The sequence below is a fragment of the Trachypithecus francoisi genome, unplaced genomic scaffold (genome assembly GCF_009764315.1).
Source record: "Trachypithecus francoisi isolate TF-2019V2 unplaced genomic scaffold, Tfra_2.0 Lachesis_group17, whole genome shotgun sequence".
NCBI lineage: Eukaryota > Metazoa > Chordata > Mammalia > Primates > Cercopithecidae > Trachypithecus > Trachypithecus francoisi.
Genome location: NW_022681462.1, coordinates 82156914 through 82176629, shown reverse-complemented (window position 1 = coordinate 82176629; position 19716 = coordinate 82156914). Strand labels below are relative to the sequence as shown.

Genomic DNA, 19716 nt, shown 5'->3' with positions numbered 1-19716 from the left:
ACAGAGCTGGGACCAGGGACATATTTGAAGTAACAACTAGAGCAGAGGCAGGAGTAACTGGTAATATCTGACACTTTAGAATGCAGAATGTGATGGGACTGGAATTACGATTCCACACACACTCAGTGTGGATCCTTCTGCCAGACCCAGTCAGCCCCAGCGCTGTTTACCCAGACTGGGCACTGCTTCTGCCGGAACATGAGTGTAGGAAGTTCCCACCCCAGGGGGCGGGGTGGGGAGGGCTGAAGCTATGGGGGAGCGCAGGTGCTGTGGGGGTCAGCGCTCCTCATGCTGCTCCCATACTGCCCGACTGCCGCGCAGGCATTTCTGGGGCTGGCCAGGATCACTGAACATCAAGGGAAATGTCAGCGCCTGTGCTTAGCACCAGCGTTCCCACAGCCATCCCAAGAAACACCGATGAATGAGGCACACCCAGAAAAGAAATGGGTAAGATCACACAATGAGGAAGCCCAGGCTGAGCTTTAATATCCTGATACACTGTGGTGAGCAGAAGCCCAGGCAAAGCATCTACACAGACAGGTGTGTGTGGTTGAGCCTACCAGGTCCCACTTTCTCTCATCCCAGTCCCTCCCTAAGGTGCTGCCTAGAATTCTGCACACACATTCTTACTCTCAAAGCACAGGGCTTTCTTCCAGATTGCTTTTTGAAGGAGGTGTTTAAACCAGAAGGGCAAAGACACTGACACAGAGTTTGGTTTTTATTGTTATGTGTTTGGCTAGGTGCAGAATTGCCCTCACCACTCCTGGCCACCCTGGCCTCTTGGGAGGAACAGGCAGAGAGGTGGCTCCAGATGGCTCTTGGCTGCCACTCTAGGCCTTGGGGCTTATACAATGAGCACAGTGGGCTCTAGCTTCCAACAGGAAGTGCAGACTAATTCACAGTCACACTTTACCAGGAGGGAGAGATGGTCTTGGCTGAAGGCACTTTAATCAGGGAGCAACCCCAGTGCCGGATTTTGTCTTCCTTCTCTCGTTACTCTGATAAATCTAGACCACTCTGTTGGAGAACCCGCACTGCCAGCACCTGGAGTTAGTGCACTGACTGAGCAAGGCGTCAGGCCTGCTCACTGGTAGAACTTCTTGTTGGGGCTGTTAGCATGGTCAGCTAGCAGCTGGCATGGGGTGAACTGTTTTCCATAGGCAGCTTCATACTTCTTGAGCCGGTCCACTATCTTCTGGGCGCCATACAGATCCACAAAGCGGAAAGGCCCTGAATAGAGAAAGAGGACTTCGTTGAAGGAGATGCAACACGGGCTCCAGGCTAAAGTGAACTACTTTCCCAACCTGCGAGACCAACCTCCAAGACAAGGCGGGAAGCCAAGCCCAAAGACGGCTCCGATGTCTCCCTCTGCAGGTGTGGCCAAGATCCCCTCTTGCAGGCACATGACTGCCTCATTCACAAATCTTGTCACCAGGCGGAACTGGATGTCTTCATCTGAGGAGCTGCCAAGAGAGAGATGTTTAGGTAGAAGAAGAGAAAAAGGGGAGGAAAGCCAGAGCTACAGATGCAGAATGGAAGTCGGGATGGGTGTATGGGGAGCTCTGTGGGCCGGTTGGTGCTGACCCTCAGAGAAGATGCTGCCTGGGTGGGCCAAACTTTCCCATGGAAAAAGTGGAGAGTAACTTGCCCTAATTAACATGAAACTGAGCACCTAGAACAGGGCCTGGTGCCAAGATAATCAGTATCTCTTTGGCATCAGCAACAGTCAGCTGCTCACAAATGCCAATAAAGATCTGGGAGGGTGAAGGGGCCAAGGAGAATCTGTCCTTCCAGCAGCTCTCTGGGACCTTGCCAGAGAAGGCTGGAGCAGGGAGGGCTTCACCAGACATGGCCTGGTTCTCACCTCGATGCCAGGCAGAGACCAAGGCAGCACGTGTGAGGGCCTTCCACTTGGAAAGCTACCATGCTAGCATCAGGGGTGGTCCTCCTGTTCAGGTATGGTGGTCACAAAGAAAATGGAAGAGGACACCATGGCACGTGTATACCTAAGTAACCTGCATATGTATCCCAGAACTTAAAGTATTAAAAAAAAAAAAAAGAAAAGAAAAGAAAGAAAATGGAAGAGGGGCTGGGAAGCTTTGGGCTGTCAGAGAAAGTCTATTTTCAGGCATTAGCCACTCAAATGGACTTACACTTCAGACTTAGGAGGCAGCTTCAGACTCGCTAAAATACTATCCATGTCAGAATTCAAATCCTTCCTCTTCACACCCTCCTGATAGATGTAAAAGCCCTTCCCAGACTTGCGACCTAAAAGAGGCAAGAAAAGGGAGTGCTACTATTCCTTCTCAGAACCCTGGCCTGGCCAGGCATGGTGGCTCATACCTGTAATCCCAGCACTTTGGGAGGCCGAGGTGGGTGGACCATTTGAGGTGAGGAGTTTGAGACCAGCCTGGCCAACATGGTGAAACCCCATCTCTACTAAAAATACAAAAATTAGCCAGGCGTGGTGGGCGCCTATAATCCAGGCTACCCGGAAGGCTGAGGCAGGAGAATCACTTGAACCTGGGAGGTGGAGGTTACAGTGAGACGAGATCATGCCACTGCACTCCAGCCTGGGTCACAGAGTGAGACTGTCTCAAAAAACAAAAACAAAAACAAAAAAACAACCCTGGCTTGAGAATTCTTATCTCTGTTGGTCTATTATAAAGCTCTGGCCTCTTCTGAATTACTGAATTTGTATGTCTAGCTAACCCTAGCAAATTAGTCTTTGTCAGAAGAGTGGGCAGAGAAAGAAAGATCATCTTGTGACCTGGATCTTGGGCATCTGTGTACCTGGATGAGAAAGGCCACCTGGGTGAGTTTTAACATCCCAATATGCAACACCAGGCCCTAGGACACCCAGGCTGTAATGCTGATTTTGCTATTTTGACAAGAAAGTCCCCTCTCTGTGGGCCTCAACTGTATACTGTGTATTGTGAGCTTATACTTTCTCCTCACAGGTGGCCAGACAACATAGTAAAGCCTGGATGCAGAGCTTGCTTCTGCACTATCGCAGATTTCGTCTCGGGGGGATAAAATGTTTGTCCATCTGGCGTAACTTGGACCAGTAACTTGGACCAGGTGATGCTAGAGCCCCACAAGGGTAGAACTCTGCCTTTTGTCCATAGTCTATAGTCCTGGCCCTTAGAAGGTTCACAGGACCTTTTTCTTTTTTCTTTTTTTTTTTAAATATATAAAGGAAGGGGCCTCGCCATGTTGCCCAGGCTGGCCTCAAACTCCTGGGCTCAAGCGATCCTCCCACCTCAGCCTCCTAAGCAGCTAAGACCATAAGTGGTTGCTACTGCACCTGACTCATGAAATCATTTTTGAAATCTCCAATGACAAGGGCTCTGTGTTTAGAAAACTTTCTTCCAGGAGGGCTTCTGTAACTCTTTGGTCTCAGGAACTGCTCAGAACTTTGTAACTAGTGGTGCTAGTTATGTTTCCTTGAGGCTACTCACCTAGGAAGCCCCTGGACACCATCTGTGTCAGCAGTTCTGGGTTTCCGCCTCCAAACCGCTCCCCAAAGACTTTGCCCAGATCTTCCGCCACATGTTTTGCTACATCCACGCCAACTTCATCCACCAGTGTGGCGGCACCCACAGGAAAGCCAAAACTTGTGGTCAGGGAATCCAGCTTCTTCGGGTCAACTCCTTCCTGAACAGGAAGCGAAGCAGGGACCTCTGGGGAAGGGCAGCCCAAATCCCCCCAAAGGGCTCCCTGTACTGGCTCCAAACACTGCCTTGTGTAAAACCCACTTCTGAGTGTCACCTGACCAGGCCTAGGACTGGTGCTATTTCATTCAGGGAAGCACAAAGAAGTTTGGGGCCACAAGTGGAAAGTCTGAGCCTTCTCTAATCTACAGCACTTTAAGGACGTTTAGAGATGACTAAATTCTTCATTTTCTTTGCATTTCTGAATCTCAATAATAAGGAGATTCCATGACAGATGGCTGAGTGTGTCATGACCAACAGAAGAAACATCATTAAAGAGCAGCACTCAGAGCCCTGTGATCCCCGAGTCTGGTTAAGTGCCCAGAGAGGAGGATCCCTCTCCTTTCCTGCCAGAATGACCTCGATGGCTACTAGAGGGTTCTGTGTGCTGCAGAAACAGATGCAGCACCAGTTGAACCAAGCAGGCCCTGTTCTGGATGGTCCCTTCCTCAGAGAGGTGCAGAAACAGCATAGAAGACATGCTGTGGGGGGCCTTTAGCTTGCTGGAACAGTGAGGAGGCTGCGGGGCAGAGGGAAAGCTCTGCCCCTTTCAATGCAGTATGAGCCCAACTTCCGACTGCTGTGCAGAGAGGGGGCACCAGGGACCTTCCTAGACAAGAGCAGGAGTTGGTATATTAGAAGGAAGCTTGGTCCTTATCTTGACATTATGAGTTTTGGAGTGACTGAAGGAGTGGACGATGCCTCACACACTCTGGAGAGCAATACCAACCTGGAGGATTCGGATGACTTCAGACATCATGGGCGCAAGACACCTGGTGGTATAGAAGCCAGGTCCATCCTGCCAAGGGAGAGAACATGAGCTCACTGGCCCTGCTGCTGGAACCGAAACACTCTACCTTTCCCAGGGTCACTTCAAAGTCATTTGAAAGTCACTGTAAAACTTAAGGTGACTTAAAATCTCAGTCAGAATCCTTAAAAATGAAATTGCAGGGGAAGCCATACTAGGGGTAGCCTGGCTTGAATCAAACAGTACAGCAGATAGTTTCATGGTCACCTTCAAGGTCTGGGATGGCTGGGAGAACCCTGCCACACCCTAGATACTCCCCACTCCCACCTTGACTCAGTGGGACAGTCAATGCTAGAGACAACCCAGGGGAAAATCATCAAAATCTGGTCATTTGCCCCAGAATATTTATAAACAAGCCTGTAGGTAAAAGGAATCTTATTAGAACTTTTCAAACTCTACAGCTCTGTTACACAGCCCCTTACCTTAACCACAATGATGACCTTCCCCTGCTTGAGACCGACTGCTACAGCTGAAGCACTGGTGTCTCTGGAAGTTTTCTCAGTCGTGATAATCTCCAGCAGCTGCATCTTGTCCACGGGAGAGAAGTAGTGCATGCCGATCACCTGGCAAGGGGAACCAAAAGCCAACAGATTGGAGAATGCGGTTGAGGAATCTAGAGCATTCCTTCTCTGTTAGGAAAACACTAGAAAGAAAGGTGGCTGTGATACAGGAATACTGCTTGACATGGCTGAGTGGTTTGGTTCCATGGATCTTTGATAAAAGTTTAGTATGCTTAGGGAGAGCATATTGGAATCCTCCTCTTCTATTTGCTTCTAAGGTTTTTCACTACAGACATCAGATCCTCCCACAATCAGTGCCAAAACCACAGCTCGAGGCCAAACTAGATTTATTGGGGAACAACGGATGAAGATTCCACTTATATTAATGATACTGATGGGTTAGATAAGAGGATCCATTTTTTGGGGAGGGGGCGGGGCAGGCAGAAGAATTAATGTGTTGGGCTGTCAGAGATACATTTGCATTTTACACAGATGGGTCTCACCACCAGGATACTAGATTTAACTAACACTCCTCAACAATCAGATGCATTTAAGACTCATTAAACCAGCAGTTCTCCACGTGTAGCACCCGGGCCCAACAAGCACTGTCGTCACCTGGGAGCGTCACCTGTGCACATTCTCAGGTGTAGCCCAGCCCTCCTGAATCAGAAACTCCATGGGTGGGGCCCAGATTTGTTTTAATAATCCCTCTTGGTGATTCTGATGCGTGCTAAAGTTTCAGAGAACCCCCTCATTGAGCTAACAGTTACACCGTCTTCACAACAGAACTGTGGTGAAAGAAGTCTAATTCATTTACTTATAGTTTTGCTTTCTCCCTCTCACTTGAGCTATAAGGTACAAGTCATATCTATAATTTTTGGCTGCTCATTATCTACCTGCTGTTCAATACATTTACCACTTATTCCTTACATTTAATCCATTACAACCCTGTGAACTGGTCAGCCTAATTATCTAGATGAGGAAAAAAGGTATCAAGAGGTTGGCAGTTCAGAGTCAGTCAGCATATGACGGGGTGGGATTCCATTACAGGTCTGTCTGTCTCCAATGCCATTACGTAATACACAGATCAATTAAATGTTATATAAACTTATCAATCCAAAAGTTGTTTCTAACCCCTACAGTGTTCTTTTAGTTACGTCTGAAATACTTAGGACCTGATTCAGACTCAGTACTCCTGAGCAAAAGAATTAGCCTTTATTGACATAGAATTTCTATATAATAAAATGCACAGATCTTAAAAGTGTTCACATCGATGAGTTCTGACAACTGTATATACATCCATATAATCACTACCCCAAGCAAAATACATTTACATCACTCAGAAAGTTGTGCCAAAGATGACCAATGCATCCTGGATGGCTGGGGATTTCCCAACTGTGGCACTGAGGATCCTGTGTCCCTTGGTCCCAGGCAAACCAAGATGGTTGGTCACCCTATTTTGCCTTTTTGGCCTTACTTTTAAATGAATGACATAAGGCAAGCAGGTGAGAAAAGCTATCCTAGATCCTTGGAGGCCAGAGCTGCGAAGTGCAATGCTTGTTCTGCTCCGATGGTGGGGAGAGGTTAGCATCAAATGAACAGCAACGGCATCGCCTGTACTGATTTTAGATGCCACACAGATGTTTTGAGTGATATGACATGATCAGACTGTCCATCTGTAGACTATCCGCTGCCACTTCTCCCTATGACCTTTATCCTGCCATCACTGAGCCTGCCTCTGTCAGGTCCCCACATCACTTCTAATCTGCTATGTGCCAGGAAACTAGATTACCCTGCATTAGCAAGCTAGGAGAGTAGGAATAAATAGGCTTTTGTGTTTTCAGTACATAGAATTTATATTAACACTTTCAGCTGCTTAAAGTTCTTTTATAATTCCTGCCTACCTTCGGCTGGCTCTGGTTAGCGGAGGCTAACTGGTATCCCCTAGAGAAGTGAGTTGTTTAACTTCTCTTTGAATGATTTCACTTCCCCTTAATTACTCTAGTTGAGAGCAAAAATAAACTTCTGGGCATCATTCCAAATACTCACAGAAAGTGCTTCTATATAACCCAGCCCTTTCATGTCCTGGGGTAGAAGGTGTAAGCAAACCCACAGGCAGACACATCCCACCATTCCTGCCATTCCCTGGAGTTGGAACCAAACCTGTTCTAAATAGTCACTGACTCTGCTCTGTAGCCAAACTGATATTTTGGAGCATCCTTTCTTAAGGCCTATCCCTCAGTGCCTAACTGTAGGATACAGGTAGGCTTTATATCCTGAACCTGAAAAATAATGCCCATTTGGGATCCTTGAAAAGGTTATTTTTTGTTGTACGTTATTTATTCCTGCATCTCACACTAGTCATGGTATTAGCATTTATGTGTTCAGTGTTTGGGAACCACCCGCATCCACTTCGTAATCCAGACCTGCCTCTTCTGTACTCAAGCTCTAAGCCTTTATCAGTGAATCTGAAGCAATAAAATATCTCAGGGTTTTTCTCTGTTCCGAGTTTACCTTCTCAGGTCTTTTGCTGACAGCAGCAATTTCACTGATTGGGAGAGCAGATGTGTTACTGGCAAAGATACAGTGATCTGGAATCACCTGCAGGGGAAAAGCATTTAACAATGTGTCAGGTAGGCCTGGGAGATGATTAGAGGCCATGGCAAAGCTAATGAGTGACACCTGGGCTCAGCCCACTCTCTCACCCCCAAATGCTCAGACAGTAGATGTCACTCACCCAGACATTGACGGATCACCTAGGGGCTTTTGTGTTGGGGAAGATGTTGACCTTGTTCCTTTTCCCATTCTGCCTTCTTCTAGTTGTGACCCATCATGAGGTCACCTTATCCTGACCTGGAGACTACATCTCAGCAGTTGGGTCAATAAAACAACTTAGAACACTGAAAAGACGGCCTTGAATTCATTCAACACCCAGCATGGGCGTCAACTCCTCTTTTGTTTGGATCTGCCCTGGAGTCTGGAAGCTTATGAAACACTCCCCCACTTCACTTTTATAAGAACAAACCAAAATGTGCATGCTTGTGTCATTTTATACAGTGTGTTACTAAAAAACGGCATACCACTGTAAGTACAGCTACAGGACACAAATACTATTAACTATTAGCTTCATCAACCTGGAGAATAGTCTCTAATGCAGATTGTCTCAGCATTCTAGCCACGATCCCAACTTATTCATGTTTGTATTTATTTATTTATTTATTAATTAAGACAGTCTCGCTCCGTTGCCCAGGCTGGAGTGTAGTGGTGCAGTCTAGGCTCACTGCAACCTCCGCCTCCCAGTTATTCATGTTTTTATTCAGATGGCTGGATGAAAAACGTGAAAGGGACACCTGTCAAACGTGTGCAAACCTGGAACAGGCAGAATCCTAACAGAGAAGAGAATCAAGGAGGAAGACACATTCAACACACTGAAAAGCTGAGTACAAAATAAGATTATAATGCAATAAAAGTACTGCATTAAGATTAAAAAAAAAAAAAAAGGAAAGAACTGTATGGGTACTTGAAGGACAAGACCTGGCTTGGCAGTATTTGCGGTAAAGATCCCATGATTTTAGTTAATCAAGAGTGGAGGGTGGGCACGGTGGCTAAACAATTATAATTCCAATACTTCAGGAGGCCAAGGATGGAGGATTGCTTGAGGCCAGGAGTTCAAGACCAACCTCGGCATCATAGTGAGACCTTGTATCTGCAACAAATAACTTTTTTTTTTTTTTTTTTGAGACAGTCTCGCTTTTTCGCCCAGGCTGGAGTGCAGTGGCGTGATCTCAGCTCACTGCAAGCTTTGCCGCCCAGGTTCAAGCAATTCTCCTGCCTCAGTCTCCCAAGCAGCTAGAATTACAGGCACCTGCCACTGCGCCTGACTAATTTTTTTTGTAGTTTTTAGTAGAGACAGGGTTTCATCATCTTAGCCAGGCTCGTCTTGAACTCCTGATCTCGTGATCCACCCGCCTCGGCCTCCCAAAGTGCTGGGATTACAGGTGTGAGCCAGAGCGCCCGGCCTTACAAAAAATAACTTTAAAAAATTAGCCAAGCATGGTGGCACATACCCATAGTCTTAGTTACTCAGGAGGCTAAAGAGAGAGGCTCACTTGAGCCCAGGAGCTTAAGGTTACAGTGAGCTGTGATCGTGCCACTGCACTGCAGCCTGGGTGACAGATTGAGACCCTGTCTCTAAAAAAAAAAGTGGAATGAATTGACAGTACAGCATGACTGTCAGAAAGCTTACATAGTGTCAGATTACTTTCTTAGTAATATAGTGTCTAATGCTGGTGGTGAAATCCTTTCTGAAGAGCAAGCTAATGTCTCCAAAGCTGGCTGGCAAACATTCTTCCCTTCCTTGGACATGTATGTCTTCTCTCCCAGCTAGAAGTAGAGTCTGTTTCCCTTCTCCTTGAATCTGGGCTGGTCTTGTGACTTGTTTTTATCAACAGAATGCAGCAGAAGTTACCCTGCCAGTTCCAGGCCTACCTAGCCCTGTGAGGCCTGGTAGCCTCTTTTTAAATTTTTAAAATTATTTATCTTCTTTTCTTCCTGACAATAAATTTAGGAAGCTCAGTAGCTTCTGCTTTTGTACTTTTGGAAGCCTGCAGCCACACTACAAAGAAGTTCTGGTGAGATGACTAAGTGAGGACAGGCCATGAGAGACGTGGGGGAAGCAGTGAGGTGCCTCAGTCGAGCTTCCTGCGGAATGCAGCCCAGGAGTGACCCCAGCCTTGAAATCAGTGGACATAAGCACCACTGTCTCTCAGAGCCCTGCCCAGATTGCAGAATTGTGAAAAGATAGTTGTAAACACAGCAGTAGAACACCGAGACATGAGGAAGATACTAGAGAAGACAACCGAAACAGGGGGTGGTCTAGAGATAATGCCTGTGGAAGAATGTCCAAGGAATGGGTTTTGTGAGCTCTATGGGCAATAAAAGAAGATACTATTTGTTTATTTATTTTGAGACAGAGTCTTGCTTTGTGGTACTCTTATCTTTTGTAATGAGTTCACTGCTCATTATATCCAGCATGTTGCCAAGTCAGAATCATTTCATGTTCACCTTTCGGTAACCCACATTCTGTTTATCCAACTGTAGACTAGCTTAGGCCTTGGACCTTATACCTGAATTAGTGCTATTACTCCTCGGAGCTCACTCTTCCTACTCCCCACTTCAAGTACTTGTTTTGTTCATGTCAGCCCATCTCAAGAAGTGGCTATGGAGAACATTTGGGAGCTGGGCCAAGGCAGCATTTCCACAGAACAAGCATTTGGAGGAACTGTCCTCCCCTATTTCCTTTGCAGACTTAGACCTGAAGAGGTTTGGTTATGGCTTTTGGCTAACCAAAAAATCTTAAAGCATCTGGCTATACTTTGTGAGGTTATCTGTATGTTTGGGTGACAGAGTTCCTACATGAATAAAGTGAACGAACCCTAATTTTCTTCCTTTAAGATTTAGATTTGACCTTATTATAACATATGCAGTGTGCATGAGCACACATAAAAACTTAACGTTTGATAATGAAAAGTCCTTTCTTTTTTGGAGATGGAGTCTCGCTCTGTCACCCAGGCTGGAGTGCAGTGGCGTGATCTCGGCTCACTGCAACCTCCGCCTCCCAGGTTCCAGCGATTCTCCTGCTTCAGCCTCCCGAATAGCTGGGACTACAGGCGCCTGCCACCATGCCCGGCTAATTTTGTATTTTGTAGTAAAGATGGGGTTTCACTATATTGGCCAGTCTGGTCTCAAACTCCTGACCTCGTGATCCGCCCGCCTCAGCCTCCCAAACTGCTGGGATTACAGGTGTGAGCCACCATGCCCAGCCTTTGAATAGTCCTTTTTTAAAAGCAACCACGGGTTTCCTATAGCTCCTTTAAAAAAAAATCTCTTTTCTGTTCACTACACTAGGATTCAAGTACAACAGCCCCTTGCTTACCGCTTCTACTTCCTTTAGCACTCTGTGCTTAAGACTAAGGTCCTCAAACACAGCTTCAATCACCATGTCGGCCTTTTCAAAACCTTGGTAATCAAGCTGCCCAGTCAAGTTGCTGAAGATGGAATCCCTTTCAAATGATGTTAGAGCTTTTTTCTTCACTTTGTCATTCAATCTAGAAAAAACACATTCCTCGTTAGATGGGAAGAAAAGGAAACTAATGTTTACTTGAGTGTCCATGGGCCAGAGCACACATGTGTCTTTCACCAACTCTGTGAGGTAGTTGTTCTGTTACTCCTATTCTGAGGGAGACTTTCAAGTTGTTTAAAGAGTCTCAGAGGGACCTATGGTCAAATAGCTTGATAAGGGAGGGTGCTAGAATTCAGACCTGTTAACTCCCAAGTACACATTCTTTCTACCATAGAATGCCTCCAAATGCCCAACTTACATAAACTAAATCACTCTTAAACCAGTTAAATTTGCCAGGAGGAGTAAATAACGTGAATACTAGAATGGCAAAACAAAAGAGCAGTTCTGGTGATTCTCTACCTATGACAGAGGAAGCAGCCAAAGTGTGTCTGAGACCACATGGTTTTATATTTGCTTATCGCAAATATATAATTTTATGTTATTCTGTAGTTGTAATCTTCTTCTTCTTTTTTTTTTTTTTTTTTTGAGACAGACTCTCGCTTTGTTGCCCAGACTGGAGTGCAGTGGCACGATCTCGGCTCACTGCAGCCTCCGTCTCCCGGGTTCAAGCAATTCTCTGCCTCAGTCTTCTGAGTAGCTGGGATTACAGGCGCCGACCACCGTGCCTAATTTTGTTTTTTTTCAGTCGAGATGGGGTTTCACCATCTTGGCCAGGCTGGTCTTGAACTCCTGACCTCATGATCCATCTGCCTCGGCTTCCCAAAGTGTTGGGATTACAGGCGTGAGCCACCACGCCCGGTCTGTAGTTGTAATCTTCTAAAGAACAGAGGCCAAGCATTATTTCCTATATTCTCCATCTACTTCCCACTCATTACCTAGTAGCACATTGCACTGATTACATAAAATATTATCTCAAGGTTTCTTTTTTCCCACAGGGAGCAGAAAAGGATTCCTGTTATTAAGACATTTAACTGATTATTTTTCGTTGCCAAGGGAAGTAGGCTCTCTTAGATTCCATCTGACCACACTTTCAGAATGAATCACCTAGAGTTTTCCTCTAAATGAAGAATGAAGCTAAACCCCATTCACTAATTTCTTTAACCAAAAGAAAAATTAAGGCCACAAGATAAATACAAATTATTCAAATAAAGTCTTAAGGGCCGGGCATAGTGGCTCACATCTGTAATCCCAGCACTGTGGGAGGCTGCAGCAGGTGGATCACTTGAGGCCAGGAGTTCAAGACCAGCCTGGCCAACATGGTGAAATCCCATCTCTACAAGAAAAACAAAAACCAGGCCAGGCGCGGTGGCTCAAGCCTGTAATCCCAGCACTTTGGGAGGCCGAGACGGGCGGATCACGAGGTCAGGAGATCGAGACCATCCTGGCTAACACGGTGAAACCCCATCTCTACTACAAAATACAAAAAACTAGCCGGGCGCGGTGGCGGGTCACCTGTAGTCTCAGCTACTCGGGAGGCTGAGGCAGGAGAATGGTGTAAACCCGGGAGGCGGAGCTTGCAGTGAGCTGAGATCCGGCCACTGCACTCCAGCCTGGGCGACAGAGTGAGGCTCTGTCTCAAAAAAAAAAAAAAAAAAATTCAGCTGTGCGTGGTGGCGCATGCCTGTAGTCTCAGCTATTTGTGAGGCTGAGGCAGGAGAATTGCTTGAACCTGGGAGGCAGAGGTTGTAGTGAGCCAAGATCGCACCATTGTGCTCCAGCCTGGGCAACAAAGTGAAACTCTTGTCTGAAAAGAAACAAAAACATCAAATAAGGTTTTAAAAGTATCGGCCCAAACCTTTTGTTTTTGACAATCAGGACAGCAGTCAGCAAACAAGATACTTGTCAGCATTCAAAACATTGTTACTTGCTCTAATTCTAATGCCCGATTAAACTATTCCCAAGAGAGAACAGGAACTATTACATCCCAAGTCAGCCGTGTGGTGAGCAGCACCCACCAGAACCTGATGTTTCTAAGACAAAAAGGGGAACCCAGGACACTATTCAAGAGAGATTGGGGGAGGAAACTATTTTAGAGCAACAATTTCTTACTTTGGTGATGGTATGGCATGCTGTTTGGGATGCTTGCATGCTAGTTTTAGGGCACTGCTGCTATCTAGCACATGCCATTTTTTCGGTCAGAATCTTCTACTACAACTTGTTATCTTACAATGATTTGCCAACATGATGAAACCTGGCAGATCCTGGTTAGCATTATGGCAGCAATATGTGAGTTTCTCTGCAGAAAAGGGATAACAACATGCTTAAGCTATCTAATCCATTTAAGAAACAAAAAAGCTCACTCAGCTAAAACTCACATGCAGGATGGTTTAAGTGCAGCCACCTTGTCCATTAAATGTGAGCAGAAAAACTGATCAAACCAAACCCCCATTTGGCCAAGCTGCTGCTCCATCTTTCCCTCTGGAAAACAGGCAGTATGTGTGTGGTGGTGACAGAGGCAGGAGGTGAGGAGGGGGAATAATATTCCCCCTTTATTAATTCAGAGGTAAGATGGAGATAGTCTGTAAAGCCACAGACACTGTGGAGGAATCAGTTTACGGCTTCTCTCTGTAATGCCAGTCAGGAAATACAAGGCTCAAGAGTCCTGATCCCGGCCCTGCCTTGCCCCTGCAATTATCGCCCATTTCCTTACATCCTAACCTCCCTCAGTCTTCTCAACAGAGACAGTCATGCCGTTTCAATAATCCTTAACAATAGAGCAATTACATGCAAACTGTATCAAAATCCGCAGGCCTGATATTAAAGTGTAAAATGGCATTCACAAGTATCTACTAGATAAGATTTTCCCTTCTGTATTCAAAGATTACAGACTCCAAAGATGTTAATTGTCTATAATATCTGTAACAAAACGAAGTCAAAGAAGGAACTGGCATTTCTAAAAATCAGAAGAAACTTGGCTTCACTATGGAATATCTAGAACTTACTATGTTCAGGAAAAAGGAATCCGTGATGACAAAAACAAACAAAAAACCCACCAAGCCAACACAAAAAACAACCACCAAGAAAAAATGGACATTCTAACTCTTGCAAAGAGAGAGCAGGCTTACCCTTTGAACACTTGTTGCTGTCCTCGGTCTAGCCCAGTGAGGGTGGCATCTTTAAGTATAGTCTTTAGCCCCTTATCTACGGAGACTTGGGCGATGCCTGCTCCCATCAGCCCTGCACCAAGAATAGCCAGATGCCTGCAAGGAAAGGACGAAATGACTTTCGGCAAACTGATCTCAATCATTTCAGTAACAGTGGAAGATTGCCTAAGTTATTCAATAAATCAACTAATGCAGGCACAACTACAAGGTGTTTCAAATAATTTTTATTTATTAAAAACACAGCTTTAATAAATGATTGATTTTAAAAGTGCAAAAACCCACCAAGTCTAAATGATTGATTTTAAAAGTTAAGTGCAAAAACCCACCAGGTCTAAAAGAACTGGTCTACCCAAGATAGAATTATACTAATCTTCAATCATGCTTCGGAATCACTGAAAACAAAACAACCAGTTTATGTTTAAGTCAACATGAATATTTTTTTTCGAACAAAACCCAACTTGCAGTGATATGCCCCAAAAGACCAACCTCTTTTCTTATTGAACAACTTATTTGTTAGTGATTTTGACTATCTGCCAGTCATCTTTCTTTCTTTTTTTTTTTTTTTTTGAGACGGAGTCTCGCTCTACCGCCCAGGCTGGAGTGCAGTGGCCGGATCTCAGCTCACTGCAAGCTCCGCCTCCCAGGTTTACGCCATTCTCCTGCCTCAGCCTCCCAAGCAGCTGGGACTACAGGCGCCCGCCACCTCACCCGGCTAGTTTTTTGTATTTTGTAGTAGAGATGGGGTTTCACCATGTTAGCCAGGATGGTCTCAATCTCCTGACCTCGTGATCCGCCCATCTCGGCCTCCCAAAGTGCTGGGATTACAGACTTGAGCCACTGCGCCCGGCCAGTCATCTTTCTTTCTTTTTTTGAGAGACATGGTTTTGCTCCCTCACCCAGGCTGGAGTACAGTGGTACAATCCTAGGCTCACTGCAGCCTTGAACTCCTGGGTACAAGTGATCCTTCTGCCTCAGTCTCCTGAGTAGCTCAGACTAAAGGTGTGTATCACCACTCCTGGCTAATTTTTAAATTTTTTTGTAGAGATAGGGTCTCACTATGATGCCCAGGCTGGTCTCGAACTCCTGGCCTGGTCTCAAATGATCCTCCCACATGAGCCTCCCAAAGAGCTGGGATTACAGGTGTGAGCCATCCTGTAATCTTTCATTTCCCCCAAAATCTGTGCCTTTATCACTCCTTGTCTGGATGAGTTCAAAGTCTCCTCCACAGTCTCTTTGCTTCCAGACCTTACCCCTTCCTTAAACACCTCCACATATGCACATTGCTACCTTTTTTTGCCCCTGAATTCCTCTAGAACTTCTCAGGACCACTTGATTTACCCCATAGTATTCTGGAATGGCTTTGTGTCCATTATTTGTCTCCTCAATTAAATTCGAAGCCTTTTGAGGACCAGAGATCATATCTGCTTATTCATTTTAGTTCCCTATAGTTCTGGAATAATTTGCCATATTCACACAGTAAATAAGAAAAATTTTTAAAGAATCTCTTCATAAAAGAAGCCCAAGTTTATAGCATTGTTATTCAAATTACAGTTGTAATGAAGGATAAAGTTTCATTCCTAACCATTCTGATTATAATGTTTAAAAATCATACTAAAGTCCTGAAAAGGAAATCTAACTTCAAGTCCTAGGAGCATCTTCTAAATGCAGCTTTGTAATAGTACAAATATTTACATGGTGAGTGAGAAGTAATTGCGGGACAATGAGAAAATACAGTAGAGAAACAAAAAATAGGGACTGAAAAAAAAAGATTGATACATTTGCTACATCAAAATTAAAATTTCTGTTTTGGCCAGGCACAGTCGCTTACACCTGCATTCCCAGCAATTTGGGAGGCCGAGGAAGGCAGACCACAAGGTCAGGAGTTCAAGACCAACCTCACCAAAACACAAAAATAAAAAAATTAGCTGGGTGTGGTGGTGCGCACCTGTAATCCCAGCTACTCAAGAGGCTGAGGCAGGAGAATCGCTTGAACCTGGGAGGCAGAGGTTGCAGTGAGCTGAGATTGCACCACTGCATTCCAGCCTGGGTGACAAAGCGAAATTCCATCTAAAAAAAAAAAAAAAAAAAATTCCGTTTGACAAATGACCCCACAAAATTAAGACAACCATAGAATGGGAAGAATTTGTGACATATATAGCAGACAAAGGATACTGCTGGAAAAATAGAACATGCATATATCAATTTAAAAAGACAACCAAATAAAATGGGCAAGGGATATAAAGCAATTCATAAAAGAACAAAACAAATTGTCAATAAAGATGCTCAATTTCAGCCAGACATGGTAGCTCATGCCTGTAATCCTAACACTTTAGGAGGCCTAGGAGGGAGGATCGCTTGAGCTCAGGAGTTCGAAATCAGCCTGGGCAACACAGTGAGACCTCATCTCTATTAGGAAAATAATAATAATAAAAAGATGTTCAATTTCCCTAATAATTGGGGCGATGCAAATTAAAATGAGATACATCAGACTGGCATTTTTTTTTTTTAAGATGGAGTTTCACTCTTGCTGCCCAGGTTGGAGTGCAACAGTGTGATCTCGGCTCACTGCAACCTCCGCCTCCCAGTTCAAACGATCCTCCTGTCTCAGCCTCCCGAGTAGTTGGGATTACAGGTGCCTGCCACCACACCCAGATAATTTTTGTAGTTTTAGTAGAGATAGGGTTTCACCATGTTGGCCAGGCTGGTCTCAAACTCCTGATCTCAGGTGATCCACCCACCTAGGACTCCCAAAGTGCTGGGATTACAGGCGTGAGCCACCGCACCTGGCCAAATATCAGTCAGGATGTACAAAAAATTGGTTCTTTCATGCACAGTTGATGGAAGTACACTTTGTCCTACTTTGGGGGGTTCTTTGGTTTTATTAGAACTGAGAACTGCATACTCTATAACCTAGTAATTCTACTTGTCATTATCTAATTTACAGAGATGCACTTAAATACAAGATGACATGCTGTGATGAACAGCTGTATAATAATGTTTGTAATGAAAAATTGGTAACAGCCAGTAATTCATCAATAGGGGATTAAAATGAAGGAGTGACCTGATATGTATCAATCTACATCTCCAAGTCATATCACTGAGTAAAAAGTACAAGCTACAGAATCCATACAGAAGGATTCCTTTTATGTTAAAACATATCGTATAGGCCAGGCTTGGTGGCCCATGCCTATAATCCTAGTGCTTTGGGAGGCTGAGGCAGGAGGACTGCTTGAGGCCAGGATTTTGAGACTAGCCTGGGCAACTTAGCAAGAACTCATCTCTACAAATTATTTGAAAATTAGCCGGGTGTGGTGGTGTGCGCCTGCAGTCTCAGCTACACAGGAGACAGAGGTGGGAAGACTGCTTGAGCCCAGGAGTTATGGTGAGCTGTGATTATGCCATTGCACTCCAGCCTGCGTGACAGAATGAGACACTGTCTCTAAAAAACAAACCCGCCCCCCTCCCTCAACCAAAAAAATCCCACAAACACAAAACAGTATCTTATAATCTTATTTATGATAGTTTTTTTGAAAGGAGAAAAAGAATGCATTATTTGCTAGGTTGTTTTTTGTTTGTTTGTTTGTTTGGTGGGAGGGCATTTGCTGGAATGTTAACTTTAGCTGTAACAATAATAGTAAAATCTAAAACTGTGTTTAAAGCTTTTTTGTTATTTAAAATTTTTTTGTATATTTAAAGCTAAAATATCACTCATTTCTTAACTGTTATGCTCTGCTTCATTAACACCAGAATTTTCATGATGGCTTTATAGTTGTTTAATATTTGTCTACAACAATGTAGAGTTAAATTAACACACTTCACAATCTACGGAATCCTTCTGGTAAACATCTTCAGCACCCCCAAAATGACCCACTTGTGTAATTACCCAGCAGGCTAACATCTATGGTGCATGATGCTTTATAAGCCAACTGCTGGGTGACATGAACTTTTGAGGGTTGGTTACACAGAAATGTTGTGATTTGAAGAATGCATAACATGGCACCTTGTCTGTATACTAATTTGTAGCTCAGCATTTTTTTTTTCATAAGTACTGCTCTTCATTTATTAGAACTGATAGAATGCATTACTCATATGAAAGATTAATTTGTAAAGAGACAATCCATAAGGAATTCCAGTTCTCATCCAAGGCAAGGGGAAGTGGCCTAGAGAGATGAAAGTAGAAGAATTACTGACAACTGGGAAAGCAGGAAGGGGGCGCCCTATCTACAATGTTCATTATTCAATTTTCAGTTTAACATATTCTGCCTTGGGTACTTAAAGCTTATTCTTCATTTCTAAGATGATGCTACCTTTTTCTTCAATATCTTTCCCAAGTTAGGTCAACTCCTAATTTATCCTGTTTTTCTGTCCGTTAAAGTTCTGAGTTTTAAAATTTTTGATTCAAGGTGGCTTTTTTTCTCTTCTGCAAATGCTGATTCAAGAACATTTAAATCAAGTTTGGGAGTGTTCTGTTATAGTCTTCTTCTGCATTGTGGTTTTTTGGGGGACAGAATTTTCATAAACTTAAGTATTCTGATTCTCATTTTCTCTTTTTTTCTTATATTGCCTTTTTGTAGGTGCTGTCTTTCTTTTTTGTGTATTTACTACACAATACCACCTTCTCCAAGGGGTATTTTATGGTTACATGGAGATGTATACTATCGCCATACAACAATAAATGCTTAGGCACGAGGAGTCTGGAGTTAATAATAAATTAAGACACTAGGTTTCTTAATTTAAGAGCACCGTCTTCTGTTGCAAAGTGCAGTTTCTTTAATTGACAGCATTCTTTGTGTACATGGAGGGATGTGGTGGGGAGGGGTAGAAGTCGGTGTGTCTAGGTTTTGTAATTTTGCAGGATGCTTCTCTGCCTTCTATTTATGCTGTGCACAGGGAATGGGTGGCTTTGTTTTCCTTATTAATCTGTCTGATTTTTGTAGAATGTGTAAAGAGATAAAGGTTTAAGTGGCTGTAATTTTTCTCCTGCAACATGGAAGTAATTTACCCCGCTCATCAAATGCAAGGTACTATCAATGTTAGGTGGAACAAGTGCAATTGGCTCTTCAGATGGGATTGATAGCAGTCACTAAATGTCTGAGAGAAGCAGTTAAGGTTGTATTTCAGATTGTAACTGGAAATCAGCCCTCTTGGTTAGAATCTTACCTGTTTCACCCAGACTTCTTATCCATTTTATTTTGTATTTTATATTTGTAATCTCATTAAAGATGAGAGGATGGAGAAGGTAGTATCATTAGCTGCTTCTCTGAAATCCCCCACAGCAGTTCAGATAGAACAGCTCAGCCTCAGCACTACTGACATTTCAAACTGGATATTTCTTTATATTGGGTACTATCTGTGCATTACAGGATGGTTAGCAGCATCCCTGGCCTCCACCCACAGATGCCAGTAGCATCCCTCCCTCCCTAGTTGTGACAACCAAAAATGTTCCCAGGCATTGTCAAATGTCCCCCTGGGGGGCAAAATTGTCCACACTGAGAACCACAGAGCTACA

At 44.2% G+C, this 19716-nt stretch overlaps 1 protein-coding gene across 1 annotated transcript in view; it reads right to left on the bottom strand.

Moving 5' to 3' along the window:
• Window positions 1-465: 465 nt before the first annotated feature.
• HADHA (hydroxyacyl-CoA dehydrogenase trifunctional multienzyme complex subunit alpha) overlaps window positions 466-19716 on the bottom strand; it is a 60413-nt gene continuing 41162 nt past the window's right edge. The window contains exons 12-20 of the mRNA XM_033176332.1: window positions 14169-14303; window positions 10957-11128; window positions 7536-7622; window positions 4944-5084; window positions 4444-4512; window positions 3462-3657; window positions 2154-2268; window positions 1318-1463; window positions 466-1230 (exon numbers count right to left, since the gene is read on the bottom strand). Of these exons, the coding sequence (XP_033032223.1) occupies window positions 1085-1230; window positions 1318-1463; window positions 2154-2268; window positions 3462-3657; window positions 4444-4512; window positions 4944-5084; window positions 7536-7622; window positions 10957-11128; window positions 14169-14303 (1207 nt within the window). The 3' untranslated portion in view covers window positions 466-1084. The remainder of the gene's footprint in view (window positions 1231-1317; window positions 1464-2153; window positions 2269-3461; window positions 3658-4443; window positions 4513-4943; window positions 5085-7535; window positions 7623-10956; window positions 11129-14168; window positions 14304-19716) is intronic.